Source organism: Pithys albifrons, chromosome 13, assembly GCF_047495875.1.
Source record: "Pithys albifrons albifrons isolate INPA30051 chromosome 13, PitAlb_v1, whole genome shotgun sequence".
Classification (NCBI taxonomy): Eukaryota; Metazoa; Chordata; class Aves; order Passeriformes; family Thamnophilidae; genus Pithys; species Pithys albifrons.
Window position 1 is genome coordinate 20,802,973 of NC_092470.1, and position 20,347 is coordinate 20,823,319.

Here is a 20,347-nt window from a genome sequence, read left to right on the forward strand (position 1 = left end):
ATCCCGGGAGTTGGGGACGCATCCCGGGGGGTGGGAGCGCATCCCGAGGGCGGGTGGCACATCTCGGGGGCGAGGGGCACATCCCGGGTGTTGGGGGCACATCCCGAGGGCGGGTGGCACATCCCGGGGACTGGGGGCACATCCCGGGGGCAGATGGCACACCTCGGGGCCGGGTGGCACATCCCGGGGCCGGGTGGCACATCCCGGGGGGCACATCCCGTGGGCAGGGGGCGCAGGTGCCCGGGCCGGGCGGGGGCAGCGGGGCCGCCAAAGGGTTAAGCGCGGCCGCTCCCCCGGTCCCCCCCGGGCCGGTCCCACCCCCGCGGGAGGCGGCTCCGTGACATCACCGCCCGCCGCGCCGAGCACCGGCCGGGCGCGCACTGCGCTGCGCTCCGCGCTCGGCTGCGGGCACACCCCGGCCCGCCCGCCTCCTCCTCCCCATCCCCATCCTCCTCCTCATCCTCCTCCTTCTCCCCCGGCTGTTATTTTTCCCCGCTCGGCGCAGCCCGCGCTCCCCCCGCGCCCGCGGAGCGCTCGCCCCTCCGCGCCATCCCGCATGACTGTCACCAAGGTAAGGACCTGCCTGTCCCGCACCCCGCGGGCTGCGCAGCGGGGCCCGCCCGGCCCCTGCCCCCCCGCACCCCGCTCCGAGCGTCCTGCTTTTTATTTCTTTGATTTAATGGATTTTATTGTCCCCGCGCCCCTCCCGCTCCAGCGGCCGCTCCAGCCCCGCAGCTCTGCTGCAGTTTTAACCCTTGGAGCAGGCGGCGGTGCGGACCGGGCGCTCCCGGGGGGCTGAGCACCCCCACCCCGCTCCGGGCATCCCTCCGGGGGCAGAGCATCCCCCCCGAGCCCGAGCATTCCCCCGCGGACCGACAACACCCCCAGACCGAGCATCCCCCCGCGAACCGAGCAACTTCTCGGCCCGGGCATCCCTCACCAGCCGGGCATCCCCCCGGCCCGAGCATCACCCCCGGCCCCGGCATCCCTGGAGGGTGGAGCATCCCCCCGGAGGTCGAACATCCCCCTCCCGGCCCGAGCATCCCCCGGGGGGACCCAGCTCTAAGCCGCTTTCCGCTCGGCAGATGCTGCCCAGACCTCTACAGGTGGCTGCCGGCTTGGCTGGGAGGGGGGCGGATCCTCGGCAATGGGGCTGGGGGGGGATTAAGGGGTGAAACGAGGGGGTGCGAGGTGGGAGGGGGTCGGTGGCGGCCGGACAGGATCACCCCGGGCAGAGCAGAGGGGTGGGCACGGTGTGGAGCCCCCCGAAGGCACCTGTGAGCGGCGGCGGGATCAGCCCCGGCTCGGCTCTCCCGGGTTCCCGCGGCCAGGGCAGGGCTGTGCTGTCCAAGGGCTGGCTCAGCCCCTGCCCCTCGCCCCATCCTGCAGGCCCAGGCTGTGCCAGCGGGGCACGGCCCCGGGGGTGGCCCAGAACACCCAAAGGCCTGCTGAATTAGGGGTGACATGGCACGACATGGCAGGAAAGGGGCCACCTTCTGCCTGTGGGAGCAGAGTGGGCCAAGCTGGACCTGCCTGTCCCACACCCATGTCCTTGCTCTGTGTCCCCAACATGAGGGTGTGGTGACACTGTTGAGTCTGATGGTTGAGACACTGGAGGGGACAGAGCAGCCCCAGGAGCAGCCTCAAGAAGCCACCCCAAGTGTAGGACTGCATGTCCTGCATCAGGCAGGGACTGGCCACAGCTGGAAGGGTCTTGGTGGGCTCTGAGCACCATCCTGGGAATGGACTGGTGGTTCCTGTGGACACCTTGGCACTGCTCTGGGTGGTGACATGGCTCATGGGGCTGTGGCAGGGACTGGGACTGGGCAGGGTGTTGGGTGGGGCACTGGGTTAACTGGTTTGGTGCTCACAGAATGGGACTAGATGGGCTGAAGCTGCCGTGGTCCTTCTCCCACCCCTGCTCAGGAGGGCAGCAGTGGCTGAGCTCTGCCCACTGCCCTTGTCCCCAAAATCGCTGCTGTCCTGGCAGGAGGGGACACACAGCAGGGACTGTGTGTTGGGAGTGTCCAAACAGCCCAGTGCAGCTGCAGAGCCACACTGGTGGCTGCCCAGTGGAGATGGGCAGACATCCCTCTTTCCCATCTTTTTCCTTAGCAAATAACGTGAGTTTTACCCCCTTGGCTCTTTCTGGGCTGTCACCAGTGTTGGCCTTTCCTTGTCCTGTGTTGTGCCATCTCACAGCCCCTGCCAGACCCCCCAACATCCCTGCCCAAGGAAAAGTGTGTTCCCAGCAATTCTGGGGGCTGAGAGAGGGATTGATTGGCAGAGCTGAAACTGGGTTAAAAAGAGCTACAATTGGGATGAAAGAACCACAAAGTCCCTGGTGGAGGGTCACAGTTTGAAGCCAGGCTGGCGAATTTGTAGTGCTCATTAACAGGTTTGTTTGTGGGTGTGAACAGATTTATTCAGAGCTACGTTTGGAAAGGCTGCAGGGCTGTCAGGGAAGCACCTGCAGGGGGATGGGGAAGGGCCCTGCTGTTGGTTTTCGAGGAATGGAGGTGCCAAATAGGAAGTTCTGTGGCATCTGCACCTAATTTGCTTTTGTGAAATTAATGTAGAGCTCTAGAGATTTGATTTCCTGCAATGTGGATTGATGAAATCCAAAGAAAACCCCAGAGTGGGTCCCTTTCCTGGCTTGGCAGCAGTGCCAGGATCTTTCCAGGGGAATTGGGGTACAAACCTTTACACAGAGGTGGGGAATGTGTCCTTCAGTCCCTGCTCCTTCCCTGTGGCCCAGGCTGATGTGGAGAGATAAAACCAAGTGGCACAAGCACCTGTGGGGGAGGAGATGCTTTTCCTGGGTGTTTTGGGCTCTCAGGAGTCAGTGCAAGGTGGGGTTTCAGGGAAGGGTCTAGTGAGCCAAAGCTGGGGGGAATGGTGGGGTTTGGGGGTTGGGAATTGTCTGTGTGTTCCCAAGGGAGAGCCCCAGGGGACCTGGGGAGCCTCATCCTGCCCAGTGTGGCTAAACCCAGTGAGGCCCCACAGCTCCCAGTGCTGCCAGGGCTGCATTTGGGATGTTCTGCAGCAGCTCCCACACTGGGGCAGCTTCCCAGGCAGTGCTGGGAACACGAGCCCTGGCGAGGCTTTTCCAAACTTTGTAAATATTCCTAAGTCATCCTTAGAGGAAAAATCCATTCGAAAATCCAGTGGAGGGGCTGATGCCAGGCAGAGCTTTCCCAAGACATCAGGCTTTGCTTGGGATGTGGGGGAATGTGGGAAGGAAGGAGGGGGCTGGAATCTCTGCTGTCAGTGTGTGCAGGGAGTTGGTTCCATCCCTGTCCTGAGCCACCCCCGTCCCTCCCACGGGGAGCAGCACAAGCAGCTGCAGCACATCCCCAGCTCCCAGTTTGGGGGGAGTTTGGGGGCCAGGAGAGATTTGGGAGGTTATAAATAGGATGGAGATGGAGCCAGGGAAGTTCAGGGAGGGCCCACGCCCCGGGCTCTGGGAGCTGCCCAAATTCTGCCCCCCTGGCATCATGGCATGGGTGGGATGGATGGCATGGCACGGCCACTGCAGCTCTGCTTTCTCCAGCAAAGCCTTTAGCTGGGAAGATGCTGTGGGAGTCAGGAAGAACTCTCTCCCTGCTGGGGGTCAGCTGGTCCTGCCAGAGCCAGGGTCAGGTTTGGTCTCTGTGCCTTGGAAACAGCAAAGCAGCCCAGTCTGGGGCACCTCTCCCATGGCTGTGGGTCACTGGGCAGGGAGCAGGAGGGTCACCAGGGAGCAGGGGGAGCCAGGCTGAGGGCAGGGAGAGCTGCAGGCTCGTGGGCAAAGGGATGTGAGTCACGGGATGGAGAAGAGACCAGGAGGAGCAAAGACATCCATTGGCCATCAAAGTGGTAACAGATCGTTGGGAATACCCAAGTGGGAATCCTGTGGGCAGGGAGGGGCTGCACAAATTTAACCTTGGCTCAGGGTGTGTTTTGGCAAGACAGAAACCCCTGGTGCTCCCACCCACTGCCAGAGGCTGCTTCCAAAGCCCTAAATATTCATTAACCAGGAGACAAATTAGTGTTCATTTTAGGAAGAGAGCTTTTAAATGACTGGGGGTTTTCCTAAAATAAGCCATTTAAAGGCAGATGCCATCTGGGAGGTCCTGGGTGATCCCATGGCCTCTTATTGTGTTTTAATTGGCATTAGTGCCCAAGGAATGGCTCATCCTGGGAGGGCAGCAGGGACACAAAGCCAGACCCAGAGAGGACATTGCAACTATTGCCTGTCGTGGTCACAGTAAATAAATGATGCCCTAAAGAAGGTACCTGTGACTGGGAGGTTCCCACCACGGTGCTGTGACATTCCTGGTGGGAAGTCACAGTGTCCTCTGTCACCTTGGGAAGGGCAGATTTAGACTGGGGCAAATGCTGATCCATGGAAAAGCTGATAGTGGTTCAGTCAATCAGATATTGATTGGAGGCACTGGGTGTGTTACCAGGGAAAAGGGCTTTGGACAGCACAGATTGGCTTGATCTCCAGGGAAATAACAGGTGAAGTCTTCTAAAAAGTCAATTCCATGGAGCACCAGGTGTGCTCTGATGTTTGAGAACCAGCTCCAAACACCTACAGGGCCTAAAGGAGCTCCAGGAGAGCTGGAGAGGGACCTGGGACAAGGATATGGAGTGACATGATGCAGGGAATGGCTTCCCACTGCCAGAGGGCAGGGCTGGATGGGATATCAGGCAGGAATTCTTCCTTGTGGGCATGGAGAGGCCCTGGCACAGGTTGGGCAGAGAAGCTGTGGCTGCCCCATCCCTGGGGGTGTCCCAGGCCAGGCTGGACAGGGCTTGGAGCAACCTGGGCTGGTGGACTTGTGTGACAATGGGCAGATGCTCTTCCCAGTGGGAGAGGGACCTGGAGACAGTGAGGGCAGACACAACCCATGGAGGGTGTAAGAGGGACAGGGAAGTTTTTGCCTCTTGCTTCTTAAAATCCCAGTTTTTTTCAGTTGGGATTCTGTGATGTGACAGTTGGAGAAGCTTTGCCCGTTTGGGCTGCCCAGGCTGACACTGGGCACAAAGAAATAATGGTGTGAAACAGAAGGGACTGTGCAAAATGGGAGTGACTGTGCAAGATGGAAATGATTGTGTGGAACAGAGGAGAGTGTTGAAATGATTGTTAGAATAGAAATGATTGTGTAAACCAGAAGTGGTTGGGTGAAATAGGGGTGAGTGTGGAAAACAGAAGAGATGGTTGAAACAGAAATGAGTGTGGAAAACAGAAGAGGTTGTTAAAATAGAAGTGATTGTGTAAAATAGAAGTGATTGGGTAAACCAGAAGGGATTGTTGAAATAGAATTGATTGTTAAAATAGAAGTGATTGTGTGAAATAGAAATGATTGTGTAAAACAGAAGTGGTTGTGCCTCGAGGGGTTTGGGGGCAAGTGTGGGGTTTGGGGGCAGGTGTTGGGGGGCAGGTATTGGGGTTTGGGGGCAGGTGTTGGGGGGCAGGTATTGGGGTTTGGGGGCAGGTGTTGGGGGGCAGGTGTGGGGTTTGGGGGCAGGTATTGGGGTTTGGGGGCAGGTGTTGGGGGGCAGGTGTGGGGTTTGGGGGCAGGTGTTGGGGTTTGAGGGCAGGTGTGGGGTTTGGGGGCAGGTGTGGGGTTTGGGGGCAGGAGTTGGGGGGCAGGTGTGGGTTTTGGGGCAGGTGTTGGGGGGCAGGTGTGGGGTTTGGGGGCAGGTGTTGGGGGGCAGGTGTTGGGGGGCAGGTGTGCGGTTTGGGGGCAGGTGTTGGGGGGCAGGTGTTGGGGGGCAGGTGTGGGGTTTGGGGCAGGTGTTGGGTGGCAGGTGTGGGGTTTGGGGGCAGGTGTGGGGTTTGGGGGCAGGTGTGGGGTTTGGGGGCAGGAGTTGGGGGGCAGGTGTGGGGTTTGGGGGCAGGTGTGGGATTTGGGGGCAGGTGTGGGGTTTGGGGGCAGGTGTGGGGTTGGGGGACAGGTGTTGGGGGGCAGGTGTGCAGTTTGGGGGCAGGTGTTGGGGGGCACTGGGGGCACATGTGGGGGGCTGGGCCCCTCTGGGTGGCAGGAGGTGCTGGAGATGCTGGAGCTGTGCTTGGTGCCACAGCTGGGAGGAGGTGAGGAGGTCACGTTGCTTCCAGGCTGGAACTCTCCAGTCAGCCCTGGATTGTCTCTGGAGCACAGAACAAGCCTCCTTGTCTCCAGCGGGGTGGTGGCCACGGATCTCCACTGGGATGGGGTTGCTGGGGGCTGGCACAAGGATAAGGGGCTGCTTTGAGTCTAAAAATGGCAGATCCCTGTTTCGAGAAATGTTCCTCATCAAAGGCAACTTGTCTGGCCCGGGGCTCTTTAATGAGTTTTAATTGAGGCTGAATGCAGCATTAATGGGTGTGTTAATGGGGCCTGGCTGTGGCCAGCAGGCTCTGTAATCCATCCCTGCTCGGAGGGGTCACCCCCCTCACTCTGCTCCTTTTCATGGCAATTTTATCACATGCTGAATAGTCCGATTCATTCCCAGCTCCCAGAGAGCTCCCAGTCCTGCATTCCCAGCTCTGAGTCTGTGGGGAATGGCCCAAAGTGGCGGGATGCAACCAGCTGCCTGTGCCCCCATCTGTGCCCCCCAGCCTGCCCAGGCTGGCAGGGCAGCGGTGCCAAGCTCAGCTCCCAGAAATGCTGCACTCCTTTGTTCCTGGCAGAGCTGCTGGCTGGGAACACTCTGGGAGCAGAACTGCCCGGGAGAGGCTGTGCCAGAGCTGCCAAGATGCTGTTGGAGTGGCAGAGAGGGGGGAAATTGGGATAAACCCCCCAGGTCTGAGCCCGGATTGGGGCCCTGCTGTGGGAGGCAGAGATCCTGCTCGGTGGGAAATGTGGAATGCTGGAGTAGGGAAGGGTGGAAACACCCTCCTGCACCAAAGCTGGGCATTTCCAACCTGCTGCTCGTTGCCCATGGAAAGGATCCGTGGAAGTTCAGCACTGGCATGGGGGGGTCTGTCTGCAGGGCACTGCCCACCCTGTGTGGGTGCCAACCTCAGCCTCCATCATCCCCTCGGGATCCAGACCTGCATCTTCCCCTCTCAGAGTGGTGGTTTCTTCCACCTGCTGTGCAAATCCCTCCAACAAGCTGTTGGGCCTTATGGACAAATCCTCTCCCACCTCCCTGAGAAGAGCTGTGCTCCAGCAAAAGTCCCTGTGGTGCATCCAGGGCAGCTGTTCTGGGAATGTGCACATGGATGTGTTTGGGAGGTGCCAGAAATATGGATCACTGTCAGGGAGTTGCTGCTCTTTGGGTTTGGCAATGGGAATGACCTAAAAGGCTGATCCCTGTCCCTGGCAGTGTCCAAGGATGGGGCTTGGAGCCCCCTGGGCTGGTGGGAGGTGTCCCTGCCCAGGGCAGGGGTGGGATGAGATGAGCTCTAAGGTCCTTCCAACCCAACCCATCCTGGGATTGGATGATTCCCTGGTTCCTGGGTTGTTGGGTGCTGGAGCTGTTGGCAAAGCCTGGCCCATGAGTGGTGCTGCTGGGGGTCCCTGTGCAGCCCTGGCCAGCCTGGCCCTTCTCCTGGGGCATCCCTGCCCTCCCCAGCACAACGACTGCTGTAAATTCCCAGAGAAAAGGCCTTCTGTGTCCAGCACAGGAGCAGCTCTGTGTGCCCACAGGGCTTGGGAGGGCTCCAGAGGGCTGGGGTCACATCCTGCCCCATCTGTGCCAGCAGCACCGGGAATGTGGCCCTGCTGCTTGGCATCCCATGGCTGTGCCATGCTGGGTCACCCCCGTGCCCGCTGCCAGCACCCAGAGCCTCGGGGAGCTGGGAATGGCACTGGGGGCTGGAGCGAATCCTGATCCCCCAGGATCATTATCCCTGGCACTGGCAGCTGCATCCCCCCCTTTGGGGATGCCAAGGAGCACCAGGCAGTGTGCCCAGCAGGGCTCAGGGGGCACAGGTGCTGCTGTAACCAGGGGGTCTCCCTTTCTTGCAGGCTCGAGGAGCAGCCGCGATTCCCTGAGCTCCAGTGCCCGCCTCGGTGCCCGGAGCAGAGCAGGGCAGGTGAGCATGGGGGGGCAGAGGGGTGGGCACAGCCCAGGGGGGTGTGCTGTGCCCGGGGGGGTCTGCCATCCACAGCCCCCCTGCCCAAAATCCCAGATTGCCCTGCTGAGAACTGGGCAGCACAGCCAGGAGGGCACTTTCCATCGGGAGCAGCTTCTCCTCCCAACACCTGCCCTTGTATCCCAAAACCACTCTGGTCATCGGATCCATGGAATACTCAGCCCTTGTGGAAGTGCTGAGTCCTCTAAGGGAACGATCAAAAGGCTGGAGTGGGTTAGGGAATGATCAAAAGGCAGGAATGGGTTAGGGAATGACCAAAAGGCAGGAATGCTCTACAGAAACACTGACCCCAGTGGAGCATCCCCTGCGTGCCCCATTCCCAAGGAATTCCCAAGGAATTCCAGCTCCGGGTGGGATCACTCCCACCTCTGGCAAAGCGAGTTCCTCGGGCTGTATCGTGTGAGGTGCAGAGAAAGCAATTCCAGAGCTAAAGCACAAGGAAAACCAGGGAAAATGCAGGTCTGAGGCACGTCCCAGGGCAGGGAAGGGGCGTTGTGGCCGCTGCTGCTGCAGCTCCCGGCGCTCTTTGTGCCGGAATAACAAGGAATAACAAGGCTCCCGTTGGTTTCCATGGATGGTTTCCCCGATCCCGGGAGCTGCAGCACAAGGCAGGGCTTGTCCTGGCTCCAGCTCCCGGCGGGCACGGGCTGGGCTGGCACGGGGGGGTCGGTGCCCCCTCATCCCAGCCCGGCCATCCTGTGACCTTCACCCACCCCGGCTCTGGCACTTCCTCCCTCTGGCCAGGAAATGGGATTTAAAGCCTGGAATATTTAGTGGAGAATATTTGTTTTGCTTCTCCTTTTATTTATTTCCTTTTTTTCTGTCTCTCTCCTTCATCTCTCTTGGAAAGCCTTTACCCCCAACCGGGATGAGCTTCCAAAAAACCCCTGTGGTTTTGTGAGCTGTCCAGGAGGGAAGGGCTGGGATGGGAAAGGAGCCACTGGAGCCTCCCGGGGGATGCCCTGCCAAGCCCCCCTGGAGCACCCCAGGGTGCTCGTTCCCAGCAACACTGTGAGTTCTTTGGGTGGAAAACAGCAAGTGGGGAGAGCTGCTCCCTGTTCCCTGCTGATTGTCCCCTTTGCCAGGATAAATAACTTTCCAAAGCTGGCCCGTGGAAGGCATTTTTTCCAGGCTATCACAAAAGGAGAAGGGGTTTTTCTCCCAGTTTTTTTCCCCAGCATCTCCCTGAGGAATTTCTTCCCCATGGAGTCCAGCAACCACCTTTCTCCCCACCTCCTCCTGCCCTTTCTTACCCCACACGTGGCTCTTCCCCTCTTGGTGACTTCAGGTGACTTCAGGAGGGGTTGGATTTGTGACATTCTCCCACTGGAGGCTTTTCCTTGGGATACAAACAGGCCTGTTCATCCTGCTGGATCCTGGCTGGAAAAACCCACTGGAGCCAATGATGAGTGATGGGATGTGAAATAACACTCATGGATGAGGCTCTGGCTCATCTCAGCACGGGAAAAGAGACTTTTCCCCCTCTCTGACTTTCCTCAAACCCCTTTACATTGGCAAAAACCTTGCAGGGTTTTTTTTCCCTTAAACATCATTCCAAGAAGCTGGAGGAGGGTGAACTGCTGAGGGCAGTGACCCAGGGCAGCTCCAGGGGCCACAAATGCTCTGTGCTCCACCAGGATGTTTCCTCTGGCTGCACAGGGTGGGAAGGAGTTGGGAAACAGAGTGGGAGGAAAACTCTGCTTGTTTACAGAGTTTGGAGATGAGAACCAGCCTGGAGTTTCTTCTCAGCACACAGAGCCAGGAGAGGCTGGATCTGCCTCCCCCAGAGCGTCCAAAATGGGGCTCCAGGAGTGCCAGGGATGCTTTTTGCACCATTCCAGGAGGTCCATGGTGTCTGTGGGACCATGGGAAGTGCCTGGGAAGCAGCTCTGTGGTCGAGGAGAGATGGGGACTTGTGGGGAGGAGACGTCTGGCCTCACCTGGTGCCTTTTTCCCAGTGGCTTGGGAAGAGGAGAGGCCCTTCCCAGACAGTCAGGGGTCTGTGGAAAGAAGAAATCCTTGAACAGCTGAACTCCAGGGAAATCCCAGTCACTTCCTTCCAGGCTGGAACAAACTCAGCTGGCAGATATTGCCTCAGAAATCTTCATCTGTCTTTTGTCCTTTGTTCTGACCGTGCTAATGGGATTAATCCTGAATATTTGTAAGGCCAACCCAGTGCTCTTCCCAAGCTGGAAAAACAAGGAGCTGCCTCTGCATCTCCTCCTTGTCTGTGCACTGAGGACAAATGGCCTTCCCAAAGCAAACTGTGCCTGCCCAACATCCCATCCTGGGGCTCCCTGTGCTCTGGGGACACTGCTGGGCCTGGATGGAGGGGTTGGGAATGTCCCAGGGATTTGTAGGAACAGCCCCTTTCCTTGAGGCCCCTCTCAGTTCCTTCATTCTGCTGTTTACTGGAGCCTGAAGGTGTTTCCTGGGGTGGGTGCAGAGCTGGAGCTGTTCCCTCAGCTTCCCTTTGCTGCTCCAGCTGTTTGTGCCATCAGCCAGATCTGCATCCAGACGGAGGGAACAAGGAGTTTTGCTGCTCCCTGTGGGATTGGGGTCTCCAAAGTGGCTCTTCCCTGCTCTGAGAGCACGTGGGGATGGTGGGAATGGGCTCTGTCAGCCCTGGCACTGATGCTCCAGCACCACATCCATGTGCACGTGGAGCTGGAGGGATGAGATGGGAGCAGGAAAACCCTCCCCCTGCATGGCTGATTCATCTCTCCCCTCCCCAAGGGAAGAGGGGGCTGCTGGCACCTCCTCCTGCCCCAGGGATGTTGCTTTGTGTGGCATCACCTGGCAGGGCTGAGCACCAGTGCTGGGTCAGCAAAGCCAAATTGATGCCACTGCTCAGCAGCTTTGAGGTTTTGGGGATCAAACCTGTGCCAGGACCAGGAAAAGAAGCTTCTTCCCAAGGAAAAGGCTGTGCTGGGGGGAAGCAGAGCTGAGACTGCCTCCATCCCCATCCTGGGAGCCTCTGTGCAATGGTGGTGGTGGGAAGTGGATGTTGTCTGGGAGCTGGAGGAGATCTGGGAGATGGAGAATGTGTGGGAGTTTGATAAGGATTGGGAGCTGGAGGAGGTCTGAGAGCTGGAGGAGGTCTGAGAGCTGGAGGAGGTCTGAGAGCTGGAGGAGGTCTGAGAGCTGGAGGAGGTCTGGGAGCTGGGGGAAGACTGGGAGATGGAGGAGGTCTGGGAATTTGATGAGGACTGGGAGGTGAAGGAGGGCTGAGAGCTGGAGGGGATCTGGAACCTGGAGTTGTTCTGGGAATTTGATGAGGTCTGGAAGGTGGAGAAGGTCTGGGAGCTGGAGTTGTTCTGGGGGTTTGGTGAGGTCTGGGAGCTGGAGGAGGTCTGGGAGCTGGAGTTGTTCTGGGGGTTTGGTGAGGTCTGGGAGCTGGAGGAGGTCCCACCACCACTGATGCTATCTGAGACTGAACTCTGGAGCCATCCAAACCACAAAACTGCAGGGAGCCCTGATGGGGAGCTTTGTCCTTCACTATCCCCCTCCTTATCTGCAGTGGGATGGGCAGTTTGGGCTGGCTCGTAAATACCCATATTTTTAGTGCTCAGTGTATGATCCTGAGCTGACCTTGTGCAACTGAGAACCTCCCTGTTCCCCCATTCCCTGTGACCTTCTCAGGCCACCAGGACTCGCTCTGGGGCTCTGATCCTGTCCCTGTGTGTTGTCAGCCTGGTGTGGGGGCTCTGCCTGCCATCCCTGCCATCCCTGCTGCCATCCCTGCCTGCCATCCCTGCCTGCCATCCCTGCCTGCCATCCCTGCCTGCCATCCCTGCTGCCATCCCTGCCTGCCATCCCTGCCGCCATCCCTGCCGCCATCCCTGCCGCCATCCCTGCCTGCCATCCCTGCCTGCCATCCCTGCCTGCCATCCCTGCCATCCCTGCCTGCCATCCCTGCCTGCCATCCCTGCTGCCATCCCTGCTGCCATCCCTGCCGCCATCCCTGCTGCCATCCCTGCCATCCCTGCTGCCATCCCTGCCATCCCTGCTGCCATCCCTGCCTGCTCCTGGGGACACCTGATCAATCCGTGTCCATCAGTCCGGGCTGGATTTCACCCAAACCACCATTTTCCAAAGGTCAGGCAAAGGTTTCTTGGAGAGCAGCAGGAACTGCAGATCAGAAACGTTTGCAAGTGCTCAGCTGAGGAGGTTCCTCCATGGCAGCTCAAAGGGGCTGCCTCAGACAAGGCCCTGGTGAGGAGGAGATGTTTCTACACCTGCTCTGGGCAGGTTAATGAGCACCTTAATTGTGTGTGAGCCAGGTAATGGGCCTTGGCTGTAACTGCTTCCATTTCAGAGCACAAACTATTTCCTGTAATCCCAGAGTGGTTTGGTTGGAAGGGACCTTAAAGAACATCCAGTGCCACCCCTGCCATGGGCAGGGACACCTTCCAGCAGCCCAGGCTGTTCCAACCTCACCTTGGACACTTCCAGGGATGGAGCAGCCACAGCTTCTCTGAGCACCCTGTGCCAGGGCCTGCCCACCCTTCCAGCCAGGAATTCCTTCCCAGTCTCCCATCTATCCCTGCCCTCTGAATCCAGAGCTGTTCTTTATGTGGCTTGCTCTGTTCTCCTGGAGAAGGTCGGCAGGAGAAGGAAGGTTGTCAGGAGAAGGAAGGTCAGCAGGAGAAGGAAGGTCGGCAGGAGAAGGAAGGTTGGCACGAGAAGGTTGGCAGGAGAAGGAAGGTCGGCAGGAGAAGGAAGGTCGGCAGGAGAAGGAAGGTCGGCAGGAGAAGGAAGGTTGGCAGGAGAAGGTTGGCAGGAGAAGGAAGGTCAGCAGGAGAAGGTTGGCAGGAGAAGGAAGGTCGGCAGGAGAAGGAAGGTTGGCAGGGCTGTGTGGTTGCCCCAGGCGGGAGGAGATGATGCTCGGGGGGCTCAGCCCTGCTCAGCCCCTGCAGAATTCCCAGGACCATCCTGGCCCAGCTCAGCTCCTGGTGCAGGAGGAGCAGGAAGGGTTTGGTGTGTTCCCTCTCGGCGGCCGCGATGGTGAACGGAGTGTTTTTGCTTTCCCTCTCTGCACAGAGCTCTTGGGGACTCAATGAGAGACCTGCACAAGTCTAACGTGCTGGGGAGCAAGCACGGCAGCCTGGTGAGTGTCCCTGGAGAGGGCAGGGCTTGGCAGGGGCTGGCGCTGTGCCCCGAGCCCCTTGGCACGGAGAGGAGCCCCTTCCCTGCCACCGCTCGCTGGGCGGTTCTCAGGCTGAGTCTGCAGCAGGGCAGGGTCTGGGGGCACACCTGGCTCAGCGCTGCCAGCGCTGCCCAGGGGTTGGCACTGAGGGGAAGATCCTGATGCCCCAAAGGTCGGATCTTCTTTGGGAGCCTCGTTAGCGTGAAAGCCCTTAATGGGAACAAAAGCCGTTTTCAAGGTTGAATTGAGAAGCATCAGAGCATTAGAGAGCAGGGGAGATTAAAATCAGCATTTGTTTGGCTCTAATCTGATGTGCATGGAACAATAGGCAGTTGATGACTAATTCTGGCAGTGCTGGCTCTTATCAAAACATGGCTGTTGCATCTCCAGCTTGGCTTTGGGGGCCTGAGTCCAGCGGTGGAAATCCAGCACCCAGTGCTTTGCCAGCTGGGCATCGCTGGGCAGGTCCTGGGTGCCCAGAGCAGCCTGGGCAGGACTTGTCTGGGGTGCTGCTGTCTGGGGTGCTGCTGGTTTGGGTGCTGCTGTTTTGGGGTGCTGCTGTTTTGGGGTGCTGCTGGTTTGGGTGATGCTGGTTTGGGTGATGCTGTTTCAGGCTGATGCTCTTTTGGGGGTGATGCTCTTTTGGGGTGCTGCTGGTTTGGGGTGATGCTTGTTTGAGGTGCTGCTGGTTTGGGTGCTGCTGGTTTGGGTGCTGCTGTTTGGGGTGCTGCTGGTTTGGGTGCTGCTGGTTTGGGTGATGGTGTTTGGGGTGCTGCTGGTTTGGGGTGATGCTGGTTTGGGGTGATGCTGGTTTGGGTGCTGCTGGTGTGGGGTGCTGCTGGTGTGGGGTGCTGCTGTTTGGGGTGCTGCTGGTTTGGGGTGCTGCTGTTTGGGGTGCTGCTGGTTTGGGGTGCTGCTGTTTGGGGTGTTGCTGTTTGGGTGCTGCTGGTTTGGGGTGCTGCTGGTTTGGGTGATGGTGTTTGGGTGTTGCTGGTTTGGGGTGCTGCTGGTTTGGGGTGATGCTGGTTTGGGTGATGCTGTTTCAGGCTGATGCTCTTTTGGGGGTGATGCTCTTTTGGGGTGCTGCTGGTTTGGGTGCTGCTGTTTGGGGTGTTGCTGTTTGGGTGATGCTGGTTTGGGGTGCTGCTGTTTGGGTGATGCTGGTTTGGGGTGTTGCTGGTTTGGGTGATGGTGTTTGGGGTGCTGCTGGTTTGGGGTGATGCTGGTTTGGGTGTTGCTGTTTGGGTGATGCTGGTTTGGGGTGCTGCTGTTTGGGGTGCTGCTGGTTAGGGGTGCTGCTGGTTTGGGGTGTTGTTTGTTTGGGGTGATGCTGGTTTGGGGTGTTGTTTGTTTGGGGTGATGCTGGTTTGGGGTGCTGCTGGTTTGGGTGCTGCTGGTTTGGGTGCTGCTGGTTTGGGGTGATGCTGTTTGGGGTGCTGCTGGTTTGGGGTGCTGCTGTTTGGGGTGATGCTTGTTTGGGGTGATGCTGGTTTGGGTGCTGCTGTTTGGGGTGCTGCTGATTTGGGGTGCTGCTGGTTTGGGTGATGCTGGTTTGGGTGATGCTGGTTTGGGTGATGCTGTTTCAGGCTGATGCTCTTTTGGGGGTGCTGCTGGTTTGGGGTGCTGCTGTTTGGGGTGTTGCTGTTTGGGTGATGCTGGTTTGGGTGATGGTGTTTGGGGTGCTGCTGGTTTGGGGTGCTGCTGGTTTGGGTGCTGCTGGTTTGGGGTGCTGCTGTTTGGGGTGCTGCTGGTTTGGGTGATGGTGTTTGGGGTGATGCTGGTTTGGGGTGATGCTGGTTTGGGTGATGGTGTTTGGGGTGATGCTGGTTTGGGGTGCTGCTGGTTTGGGGTGCTGCTGGTTTGGGTGATGGTGTTTGGGGTGATGCTGGTTTGGGGTGCTGCTGGTTTGGGTGATGGTGTTTGGGGTGATGCTGGTTTGGGGTGCTGCTGGTTTGGGGTGATGCTGTTTCAAGCTGATGCTCTTTTGGGGGTGCTGCTGGTTTGGGGTGCTGCTGGTTTGGGGTGCTGCTGGTTTGGGGTGTTGCTGTTTGGGTGCTGCTGGTTTGGGGTGATGCTGTTTCAAGCTGATGCTGTTTTGGGGGTGATGCTGGTTTGGGGTGATGGTGTTTGGGTGATGGTGTTTGGGGTGTTGCTGGTTGGGGTGCTGCTGGTTTTGGGTGATGCTCTTTTGGGTGATGCTGTTTTGGAGTGCTGCTGTTTGGGGGTGCTGCTGTTTCAGGGTGACACTGTTTGGGATGCTGCTGTTTGGGGGTGCTGCTGTTTCAGGGTGATGATGTTTTGGGGTGCTGCTGTTTGGGGGTGCTGCTGTTTCAGGCTGATGCTGTTTCAGGGTGACACTGTTTGGGATGCTGCTGTTTGGGGGTGCTGCTGTTTCAGGGTGATGATGTTTTGGGGTGCTGCTGTTTGGGGGTGCTGCTGTTTCAGGGTGATGATGTTTTGGGGTGCTGCTCTTTTGGGTGCTGGTGTTTTGGGGTGACACTGTTTGGGGTGCTGCTGTTTCAGGGTGACACTGTTCTGGGCGATGCCATCCTGTCCTGCCACAGGCTCTGCCAGGTCCTGCTCCTGCATTTCCCCCTCAGAGTGGAAAAAAACATTGGCTTGTGGTTGGAATGTGGCTGTGCAGGGGCTCCCCCTGCCCTGAGTGTGGGGCCAGCACTTTGCCCTGTGCCAGTGCCTTGCCCTGTGCCACCAGCACTTTGCCCTGTGCCACCAGCACTTTGCCCTGTGCCACCAGCACTTTGCCCTGTGCCAGTGCCTTACCCTGTGCCAGTGCCTTACCCTGTGCCAGTGCCTTACCCTCTGCTGGTGCTTTGCCCTGTGCCACCAGCACCTTGCCCTGTGCTGGTGCTTTGCCCTGTTGTGCCAGTGCTTTGCCCTGTGCCAGCGTGGCCTGGGGCTGCGGGCACAGCCCTGCTCAGCCCCAAACCCATGGCCAGTACCCAGCACACCCTTTGGGAAGGGGGTTGATCCATGAGGCTCCTGAATCCCGCAGTGCTGATGCCCCCCCAGGAGCAGGGAATGAGAGCAGGGAATCAGGGCAGGGCTGTGCCCACCTGGCAGGGATCTGGGGATGGTGGCTCTGCCCTGGAATGTGGAACATATTCGGGGGGATTGTGGCACAGCAGAGACTGTGATTGTGAATTTTCCCTCTCAAATAAGCCCTGCAGAGCTATTTTAGTGGGTCCCCCCCCCACCCACCTCTGCATGAGGGATCTGAGGGTGCCCCTGGGCAAGGGCAGAGGATGCTGAGGGTGCCCCTGGGCAAAGGCAAAGGATGCTGAGGGTGCCCCTGGGCAAGGGCAGAGGATGCTGAGGGTGCCCCTGGGCAAAGGCAAAGGATGCTGAGGGTGCCCCTGGGCAAGGGCAGAGGATGCTGAGGGTGCCCCTGGGCAAGGGCAGAGGATGCTGAGGGTGCCCCTGGGCAAGGGCAGAGGGATCTGAGGGTGCCCCTGGGTAAGGGCAGAGGATGCTGAGGGTGCCCCTGGGCAAGGGCAGAGGGATCTGAGGGTGCCCCTGGACAAAGGCAAAGGATGCTGAGGGTCCCCCTGGGTAAGGGCAGAGGATGCTGAGGGTGCCCCCGGGCAAGGGCAGAGGGATTGGGCAGCCCCTGCCAGTGAATCCATCCCCGGAGAAGCAGCTCCTGTTCTCCCCCAGTTGTTAAACACTTCGTTGCCTTAATGACCAATTGATACTTGAAATGTCAAACTGGAGCACTGCTGACCTTTCTGATGGAAAATAACTTGTGCCCAGCGGCTGCCAGGGATGCTCAGGGCTCCGGGGAGAGGCCAAAGAGCCCCGTGCCAGGGGGAGAGGGGCAGAAAGGGGGGTGGTTTCACTTGTGTTTGGTTTTCTTCGTACAAAACTGTGCCTTGAATGTCTCTGGAAGGGCCCAGATGGGGAATGTTTGTCAGAGCCTCAGTGTGTGCCAGGAGGGAGGCAAGAGAAAAGGGAATAATGGGATTTTGGAAAGGCTCTGGCTCCTGGAGAGCCTCCTGAAAGGCCCAGATTTTCGAGGAGAAATAATGACTGTTGGATTTCCTTTTCCCAACACATTTTTTCATGCAAATACTCTTTTTTATCTGTTTGTTTTTTTTTCTGGTCACCAGGCCCATGGGCAGAGCAGTCAGACAGTCACGGGGCAGGAGCACTTCCATCCAAACCCTCTCCCAGGCCATGGGAGTTGGGATGTGCCATTGTGGCAACCCCAAAGAGCTGTGCAGGTGCCCCAACCCCCTTGCCACCCCCCCTGGCACAGTGCCAAGGAGAAAGGGCTGGCAGGGGGGGTATTTGCACCCCCCAAAATGCCTCTTTGGTGCAGGTGAAAAGCAGAAATTAATTTCTCTGAAAGCTCTGCTGGCTGAGGCAGATTAGTTGGTGCCATAAATAGGATGTCCAGATTTTGGGGGGATTACAGCCCGCTGGGCACTGCCCATTGCTGTGCCCAGAGCTCCCTGCACGAGCCCAACCTCCCTCCTGTTGTTGCCAAGACTCCCAATGCTTGAAAAGATGCTTTGAAAAGCTGAACACATTGAGACAAGAGCCGAGTCCTGCTGCTGCTGCCTGGCAGAGGCTGGAGCTGCCAACAGCTCCAAGGCCTCCACAGAGGGGCTGAGTGTTTGCCTGTGGGTGCCTTGGCTCTTTTTCCAGGCCCTTGGCACTGCTGAGGGCAGAGCCCTCCCTGGGGGCACTGTGTGTGTGCTGAGCTCACATCCCTGGGGAGCTCTGGGGGCTCTGGGTGGGTCCCAGGGGCTCCCCCATCCTGGAGAAGAACCTGCAGATCAGAAGGGTTTTAATTATATTTTTAATCAAACTGATCCCCAGCTGTAAAATAGAGGCCTGGCCCCCCCTGTTAAAGCTGATTTGCCCCCTGGCAGAGGCTGCAGAAGCTCTGCCCTCTCTGCAGCCTCAGGGACGTTCTGCTCCTCCTTCCTGTGCTGACACCTGCACTTCTTTCTCCTGTGTCATCCCTGTGGGTTGGGATGGACTCCTGCAGCTCCTGGGACAGGTGGGGAGGAGAGGGAAGGTGGCTCTTCCCAACCTCCACACACACAATTCTCCTCCCAGGGAAGGAAAATCCTTTCCCTGCTCCGAGCTGTGGCTGCTCCTCGGTGTCACTGCTCCATCCAGCCCTTCCCACCTGGAAAACCTCTGGAAAAGCGCCCTCTGTGGCTCCTGGCCATGCTCTCCCCATCTCTACCTTTCCAGAGGGGCAGGGACAGAGGGGGATATGGAAGGAATTCTGCAGAGCTGCTCCTTGCCTGGCACGGGTGGGCTTGTCCCACCTCCAGGGCTGTGTGTTGTCCCTCTGGAGCTGAGGAACAGCCCAGGAATGATCCCTGTCACTCTGCCCTTCTCCTTCTCTGCCGGATTTTTGCTCCAGGAGGGCTGGATGTGCCTTGGGCTGGGCACAGATCTCCTTTCCCTGATAGTGAAACCTCAATGAGCCGCTTTGTTCCTTTGTGTGGGGAGGAGGAGCGGGATGGCAGCGCTGCCCTGCCCTGCCCTGCCGGGTCCTGCCCCTCCCCAGGGATGCTGGAGGAGCAGGGGAAGAAGGAGAAGGGAAGGGATGGGATGCTCTGCCCTGGATTCTCACTCAGGGCTTCCCAGCCCATCTGTTTTCTGCTCAAACTCCTATTGCCAAAGAGTTTTCCACCTTCCAGCCTGGGATTTTGGGCCACTCTCCTTCCCCTCAAGCCCTTCAATAAGTCAAACTTTGCAATGAGCCTTAAACCCACCAGAAAATTCCTCTGTTGCTCCTCAATTTTTGAGGCTGGTGTTGGGGGGGAAGGTCGTGGTTGGGGACGTGATTGATTTTATTGCCTCTCTTCAAGTGCTTTGTGATGTTCTCATTTTTCCTGCGAGTTGTGCCGAGCCCCAGACGAGGGAGGAGTTTTGTCATGAGAGGAAGAAGCAGAGTCCAAGAATAATGCAGAGCTTGGAGGAGCCTTGGAAACGGTGGCGCATTAGGCTGGTCCTGGAGATGGATGGAAATGACTCTGAGAAATCAATAATCCTTTTTTTAATTCCTCTGAGTCATTGGGAGCGAGGTGATGGAGGCTCAAAACCTCCCCAGTAACGTCAGCAGAGTGTAGAGAATGACTCAAAAAGGGAGATTCATAAACATTCTGTGCTGTGGGAGGGCAGGTGCTCTGGCTGTGCCTCCAGAAGTGCTGGATGGGGCACACAGGACAGGGAGTTCCACGTGAGCCAGGGGTGTCTGGGGCTCCCTGGCAGTGCCCCAGGGCAGGCAGCACCCAGGAATAGATTTGGCTGCTTTTTTTGTCTTCCAGCATCCTCTGTCTTCCCAAAGAATTTCCTGGAGGTGGTTGGGGGCTCAAAACATCCCCGAATTCCCCTCCAGTTTCTTTAATCCATTTCTCTCTTCTGGAACAGCACAAAGGGTGTTCAGAGGGGGGAATAATTTGCAAAGAAAACGAGGTTCTGACCCAACAAAATTCAGGTCAGATAATTTGTGAGAAAGGAGAAAAAGGCAAAGACATCTGAGAAAATATCCCAGGAGATCCAAGTGCTGCTCAGTGGCTGCTCGGGGTTTAAATTCAAGGTGAAGGCAGGAAATGCAACGTTTCTCTTGAAGTTTTGGAGGTGTGGAAGGTTTGTGTGTCCCCTTGGCCGTGTCACTGTCCCCACAGCCAGGCCAAGGCCACCTCTCCCACCCCTGGTGGGACATGAGGAGTTTGGACCCTGCAAAGGTCCCCCCATTGTCCCCATCCCCATGGGAGGAAGCCCCAGGCAGTGGGGCCAGGGTGGGATCCTGCCTGGTGGCTGTTTCCAGCCTTTCCTCTCCCTCTTTGTCTCATTCCTGTGGGGAAGGGGCTCCTTTCCTTTCCTTCCTGCCTGGGAATTGTCAGCAGCACCTGCCCCGTGCTCGGAGCCGGCTGGGAATGCTGAGCCGTGTCCTGCCAGAGGCCAAAACATCCCACCCCAACCCCCGACTCCCCTCCAGGGCCTTCCCTGGCTGGGCCAGGAAAGAGGATGTTTGTCCAGCCCTGAATTCCAGGGCACCCACTGGGAGCCAGGAAGCCCCAGGGAGCGAAGGATGCGGCCAAGCAGCACGTGGAGGGGAAAGAAATCCGGGAATAACAAAC

At 58.3% G+C, this 20,347-nt stretch overlaps 1 protein-coding gene across 1 annotated transcript in view; it reads left to right on the forward strand.

Annotated features, from left to right (window-relative positions):
• The first annotated feature begins 358 nt into the window (after nucleotides 1-358).
• The window catches only part of CORO2B (coronin 2B), a 47,694-nt gene continuing 27,705 nt past the window's right edge, over nucleotides 359-20,347 (forward strand). The window contains exons 1-3 of the mRNA XM_071568632.1: nucleotides 359-571; nucleotides 7,944-8,011; nucleotides 13,115-13,181. Of these exons, the coding sequence (XP_071424733.1) occupies nucleotides 13,131-13,181 (51 nt within the window). The 5' untranslated portion in view covers nucleotides 359-571; nucleotides 7,944-8,011; nucleotides 13,115-13,130. The remainder of the gene's footprint in view (nucleotides 572-7,943; nucleotides 8,012-13,114; nucleotides 13,182-20,347) is intronic.